At 41.1% G+C, this 6,894-nt stretch overlaps 1 protein-coding gene across 1 annotated transcript; it reads left to right on the forward strand.

Annotated features, from left to right (window-relative positions):
- Positions 1-1,988: 1,988 nt before the first annotated feature.
- LOC134790690 (26S proteasome non-ATPase regulatory subunit 6) lies at positions 1,989-6,717 on the forward strand. The gene is made up of 6 exons (XM_063761591.1): positions 1,989-2,365; positions 2,779-2,953; positions 3,603-3,762; positions 4,277-4,461; positions 4,939-5,114; positions 6,077-6,717. Exons 1-6 carry the CDS (start codon positions 2,088-2,090, stop codon positions 6,249-6,251), a joined length of 1,149 nt encoding a protein of 382 aa, XP_063617661.1. The 5' UTR covers positions 1,989-2,087; the 3' UTR covers positions 6,252-6,717.
- Positions 6,718-6,894: the final 177 nt, after the last annotated feature.

Here is a 6,894-nt window from a genome sequence, read left to right on the forward strand (position 1 = left end):
ATAAATATAATAAAATAATTCAATTATTGCGGAACACATATTTTAGTAGGTATTTATGTATTTTAATTAAATATCTGAACTTTCCCTTCGTTCCCTGCTGGGGCGTGACGATAAAATTGTGATTTGATAACCACATTAAAGAATAAAAGCGTTTTTGTTCACTTTAGGTATCGTTAAACCTTTGAAGCAAAATTAAAATTGCAAGAAATATCGATAGTTTATCGATATGACTTTATCGACATGGCTACAGCAAGGTGGTGTTAAATTGTTAATCGTACACTAAACAAAAGTGGCAACAGTGACAGCTCGCTGAGACGGTATCTCTATGTATTATAAATCTATGAGTAGGAATGTAGCCTAAAGCCCCCCATTCACACTCTACCGTGTAGGCCGGCTAACACACGGCATACAAACGGCTAAACGGTAGGACGGCTCGTAGTCCGCAACCCCCTTCGAGCAACACGGAAGGGAGGCGGCATTCGCACTATTTCCCCTCTGCCGAGGTACAAGATTAGCGCGTCAATCTAATCTAGCGCGGGTAATAAAACTAGTTGCACTTGGATTTTTCACTAGACCGAGTCCAGACGCGCGCGTGAACACTGCTGCACAAAAACGCCTGTTTGCTCGGTTTTTTGTTATAAAAAGAGGTCGAGGACATCAAATTTACAAAAAGAAACTGTTACATTTCACATGTAATATTTTTTTTTACATATCATACGTTTAATTACATTCAAACACAATTATTATATTTTAGTCTCATGTAATTGTTGGATTTATCGATTTTGCTCGCTCAGTACAAATTGCGGATCGGTCGAGCGACAAATCCGACTTCTCATCTCTCAGAATACAATAACATACTTCAACGAAAATGTGTTAGTGTGCGTGTTGTGACACTTGTCACTCGTCCGTACACAAAAAGAGATCGAGGTTTGCAAGATTTGTCTTTGACGTGTGTCATTTTCTATGTATTTGTGTCGTCATTACAGATTGGATTTTGTATGTAAGTGTGTGAGAAGTGCGACTGTGTGCACCTTTCCCCCCGCGAAAAATGGCAGAAAGATTTGTACGGTGAGATATCGCTTGGGCCCCTCCCTTCCGATGTGTCGGAAGCCGGTGTTGCTCGAAGGCAACCCCCATACACAATCCTACCCAACGAGGCGGACTACGAGGCGGCCTACACGGTAGGCCCCGTTCGCACGGCAGCTTTTTCAACGCGCGTTAAAAAGCGTTTGAATGACACCAATGGATAACCATGTATGTATTCACACGAAGGCGGTTTTTAAGCGCGGCGCTTTTTTATCGAGCACTGTTCGATTTTCGGCGTTGAGCGTTGGCGTCAAATTGAATAGAGCATACGGAACTCCGTGTATCTGTTCTCACAAGCGTTAAAAAAGCGCCGGCGCTGCTGTCAGTTGGCTGTCAAGTGTCAGCAAATAAAGTATGGCTTTGCTGAGATGCGTAAGTGGCATTACGACTCACAAGTGATTTTTAAGCGTTCATATGAACACAAATATTGGAAACGGTAAAAAAGCGCCAACGTCGGGTTTTAACGCAACGCTTTTTAAGCTGTCGTGCGAATGGGGCCGTAGGAGTGTGAATGGGGGGCTTAACTATAGTGTGTCAAAGGACTGTCTAATTTCAAACATAGATAGAGAAAATCATACTATCTTTGTCTTACACTAGTACTACCACCCAAAAGAAAAGGATGGGTATAGTTTTTTTGTTCCTATTTACTGACAAATTGGTTTGACCAGCTATATTAGTTTGTCCAAGGACTGTCTCATTTCAATCATAGACAGAGAGAATCATACTATCTTTGTCTTACACTCAACTCAACTCTCAACTCTTTGTCTCAACTTACACTAGTACTAGCACCCAAAAGAAAGGTTCTTACTGACTGATACGCGCTGGTCCGCTGGTCTGCCATTTTCTCTACTAGTAACCCTTCAATGACCAAGTATTTTTTGACAGCATAACCTGCCAATCAGTGACAGCTCTGACTGGCTAGTTTGGATTTTGGATACGGTGTGAAATTGTTATTTCTTGTGATTCCTATTTGTTTAATTGTTATATTTGAAATCTAAAACATGGAGCTATCAGCTGAGGGTAAAACTCCAGAATACATGGCCCTAGCTGGCATTAAATTCAAGCTGACTTTGCCCGATTTAAAAAATGATGCACAGCTTCGGGAGCAACTATTTCAAGGGATAAAGGCTGGAAATATGGCCCCCTATTATAAGGAGGTTTGTGCTGAGTTGGGCTGGCCATTTGATCAAAAGTTACATGATGCCATGGCTAAAGAGAATCAAGAACGATTATCTAAATTCGAGGAGGATGATTCCGAGACGCCAGTTTGGCAGGATAGGTAAGGAAAGCTTAGGTTGGTATTCCACTGTCCAATTTCTTGGTCCACTGTGCATAGTGTCAGTCTCTCGCTAAGCAAAAGGTGAGACGCAAATGCATGTTGGACAAAGAAATTGGACAGGTAGAATATCACCCCTATGCTTGTTGTTTGTTATGTGCCACATGAATGTTTTATTGCAGTATTAGGTCATTGTGATCATACTGTATTACTTTGTTAGAAATAAATCTGAGGAGATAGTCCCCGTATACTTGTACAAGTACAAATTAAATTCGAGTTTTGAACTCATATAGAAATAAAAGAAAGTTCCAAATACAAAATCATTAAAATTGCCCTGGGTCTTACGAGGTTATACTGACTTCACAATCTTCACATGAAGAAGTTGGTCTTTAATACTTTAAGTATGTCACTTTCAGATTAGACTACATGTGCGCTATTGGGGACAAAGAGGGCGCCACGGCTTTGGCTACTTCTAAATATGAAGACTCCACCTTGACCACCAACAGAAGACTTGATGCTATATTTGCGTTGTTCAGAATTGCCTACTTCCACGGCTGCAATGTGAAGGATATGGGAAAGGCTATTAATAAGGTAAACATTATATATTGAAAATAGGTTCTGTTAAGTCATGCACACCATAATCTTCTTTTTTTTACTGATAATTTTTATTAACTAGCTTTGTTCAGAATATAGTTGAATTTCCTTTTAATTTCACCAGGACTAGCATTTATACATGTTACACTGTGTGTGTCTAATTCTGAATATGGAGGTTCATGTAAATCATATGTATTATCATCACTGCTTAGCTAATCTGTTCAGTTTCCCTTTCTTTAAAATGAGAATCATCATCATTATGGTTACTCCACTGGCAATGGCATAATATGTGCATCATGGAAGGATCCATTCGAAACCATGGCATTTGTGTGTAGTTTTTCTTCACCATAGAGCATCTGGTAAATATTAAATGATATTTTGTACAGTCATCTGCAATAATATGTTACTCTTCAAAGGCCGCAAAAATATGTGCCACACTCTTATGGTTCTACAAATAAGATTGTGTTAGAATGTTTGCACCAGTTTCAAGAAAGTCATCTCATCAGAGTAGGGGTTTACACCCGCTACCTATTATAGCTTACCACTATGTAAGATATGGCCTCCAAGCCATAATCGTTGATAGCCTAGTGGCTATCAAAGCTTATGGTAACAATTTAGGTTATTAACAGAATATGTATATTTTCAGGCCCATGAGCTGGTAGACAAAGGCGGAGACTGGCGTTCAAGGAACAAGCTCAAGGCCTATGAAGCTATCTACTGCCTGGCTGTCAGAGACTACAGCAAAGCTGCAGACCTCTTCATTGACTGCGTTTCCACTTTTGAGTCTTATGAATTGGTTGATTTTGGTAAGAAGATACTTTTTTCTTAGGTCTATGGCACATTAAGTTTCGTAAGAAGTAACTTAGATCATATCATACTGTATTTTTTTAGTAGATGCATCATTTAGGGCAAATATTGCTGAATGCAGGCAGTCTTACAGAAGCTCCAAAATACAATTCTTGAATAAAACCTGATATTAGAACTAAATTATATGAGCAGCCCTTTTTAGATTATATAGTTAGTAGGTAGATTCCAGTTAGTTCAAGTGAAAAATGTACAAGTTGTCTAAACTATTCCTTTAGCATGGCATCTCTTTTGATCACTATTATCTCTCAGTGCCTGGACTTTATTATTACCTGAGACTGAACATCTTGATCCACAGCTTTGTGATTGCTTTGCCCACAGACATGATTTTCACCTAGCAACTCAGCTCAAAGCATTTGTTTGGTAGTCTACAGCACTGCATCTTTTTGTTCAATTTGCCTAACCTTTTCATTTTATTTTCCAAGTCTTGACACATGATTAAATTATATTTTTCAGGCACAATAATCCAATACTGCGTGCTAGCCTGCGCATTGGCGCTGGAGCGGCACGCGCTGCAAGCGGCGCTGCGGCGGCAGGGCGCCGCCGTGCAGGCGCTGCGCTCGCGCTTCCCCGAGCTGCGCGAGCTCGTTGAGTCGCTGCACGAGTGCCGGTACGCGGACTTCATGAAGAGCTTGGCCTGGGTGAGTACTGCACTGGGATGCTGCCTAAAATAGTTCAATATCAGAGCGTTTTATTCCCTTAATTCTTGGGACAAATTATGAGTATTTTGATTAAATTTTTGGTTGTTATGTTAGAAGTACCCTGACTACTGACTACTACCAAGCAACCAGAAATATCATTGAATTTTGGCCACGGTAACTTGCGTATATATTCCAAAAATGGCAAGAAATGTGTGAGTATAATAAAATAGTAGGTATGCTTATTATCTGGAAAATGATAGAGCATACTTTATAATTGCAAATTAGTAGGAGAATGCTGGAGAATACTAAATGTGGAGAAGAGACTTTTACGACAATGTTACCCTACATTATCCAGATAAATATCTTAATAGGGATGTCCTGGAATTTTTCCATAGCTTGCTAAAAAGTAAGATTTTAATTTGGTACAAATTTGGTTTGATATAAATTTATTAACATTTCGTCTGTCTCCTACTTCAGGTGGAGACCCAGATCTGCGTGGACCCCGTGTTCCGCCCGCACTACCAGCACTACGTGCGCGAGGCGCGCATCAAGGCCTACGTGCAGCTGCTGCGCGCCTACCGCTCGCTGAGTCTCGACAACATCGCCGCCACCTTCGGCGTCACCCGCGAGTTCGTTGAGGAGGAGATCTCCAAGTGAGTTCTGTTGCAACACGTTATTTACATAATATTAGCGTCAAGACTTAGGCTCTTATGGAGATTGATGAAGATTTGAGGAGAATAGTGTGGGAATGCCGCCGGGACAGTAACCTGCAGCTCCAACTTCAGGGAACTGGGCTGAATGAACGCGACACGTGATCGACACCCCGCCTGCTTCCGGCCAGGCGTCCCTACACTACATTCTACATCTAGGCTCTTATGGAGAAGGCTACAGTTAGGTTTGAACATTTTTAACTGCAAAAGTCTTGCCTTATCCTCAAGGGTTTGAGTATTTAGTCTCGCTAAGTTTCGACAACGTCGATTTCCAGCCACTTCTGGCGTCACCCGCGAGATCATTGAGGGGGAAACCCTCAAGTGAGTTTTGTAATGTTACACATACAAGTTTTAAAAGTTCAGGCTAGGCTTTGAGGCTTTTATGGACAAGGTTAAAACTAAGACTAACCTAACTAAATGTTTATAATTGCTACTATTTTCTTATGAGTCACAGTTCAAGTCTTGTAAAATTGAGCTAAGTTGTATTCGCATGCTTCTCCGATGTGACAGCTATATACATGTATAAAGCTGTAATAGCTACATCACGCTTGCATACCGCAGCGGTGTGCGGATCCGCATCCAATGTGAGAACCGTCTAAGGTTTACTGTCAAAGTCACTGTTATAGTCTGGCAATTAAATTTTGGTCGTAAAAGGCGGCATATTCGAAAAATGTAGCGTCCATGTCCCATACAAATTTCGAATTTCGTGTCTGACTATTCTGATTGCTATACTGAAACACATCCAACTTGTCAGTTAGAAAAAGGCGCGAAATTCAAATTTTCTATGGAAAATAGGTACCTACACTCCACATTTTTTCAATTTGCTGCCTTTTTCTACTGACAAGGTCGCCGTGCCAGAGTTATCTATAGTCGAGTGGTTAGTGAAGATGCGGCGTGTTCCCCAGCTTCACGGCGGCGGGGCGGCTGCAGTGCCGCATCGACGCGGTGGCGGGCTGCGTGGTGACGGGCGCGGGCCGCGGCGCCGACGCCGACCGCTCGCAGCTCTACCAGGCCACCATCCGCGAGGGCGACCTGCTGCTCAACCGCGTCAAGAAGCTCGCCAGCGTCATCAACTTCTAGCTGCTACCCGTTCGAGGATCTATTATCTACCCGAGTGCTTGCCCTTTCACATACGTACAGTGAGTGCCCCAATTTAAGTACCCGCGTCGCTGTCGACTGTACCGCGCAGATACAGATAAATGAGTTGATTGACACTGTATTGTTATTATTCTGTCCCATCGGCCAGAAGAAAACTGAGAAATTACATGTGACATCTGTGAAACATGTGAAGGGGCCAAGCATTATAATATTAAGCCACAAATATGAGTCTGTTTCCTCTCTGACAGGCTCCAAGTATAATATTAGGTATTGTAGGTGTAACGAAGGTTTGTAACATTTTAAAAGTCACATCAACTGTGCGAATTTAATTACGCATATTTTAGCAGCAATCTAATTATTTACCTACCTACTTTACTAATAATTTGAATTATACCTACCTACGGAAATTTATTTTATAAACATCTCAATATAAAAATATAATAAGTAACCTTTTTTTTATTTTCTCAAAATATAGATACCTACATTTTTATTTAAAAAGAACAAGTATAATCGAATTTAAATTGTTGTGAGACATATGAATAATTTTACGGTTTAGACTCACTTGTTTTTAGTCACTCGCGCGATATGTTTCGGAGAACCTAGGTCTCCTTTCTCAAGCACTGAC

Source organism: Cydia splendana, chromosome 5 (assembly GCF_910591565.1).
Source record: "Cydia splendana chromosome 5, ilCydSple1.2, whole genome shotgun sequence".
NCBI classification, from domain to species: domain Eukaryota; kingdom Metazoa; phylum Arthropoda; class Insecta; order Lepidoptera; family Tortricidae; genus Cydia; species Cydia splendana.

What these genes read in the sequence shown, in the direction of transcription:
- LOC134790690 (XM_063761591.1), top strand. Translation starts at nt 2,088, where the DNA reads ATGGAGCTATCAGCTGAGGGTAAAACTCCAGAATACATGGCCCTAGCT. An exon ending in TTATGAATTGGTTGATTTTG is followed by an intron (nt 3,763 to 4,276) that starts GTAAGAAGATAC and finishes TATATTTTTCAG; the next exon opens with GCACAATAATCCAATACTGC. An exon ending in TCATGAAGAGCTTGGCCTGG is followed by an intron (nt 4,462 to 4,938) that starts GTGAGTACTGCA and finishes CTCCTACTTCAG; the next exon opens with GTGGAGACCCAGATCTGCGT.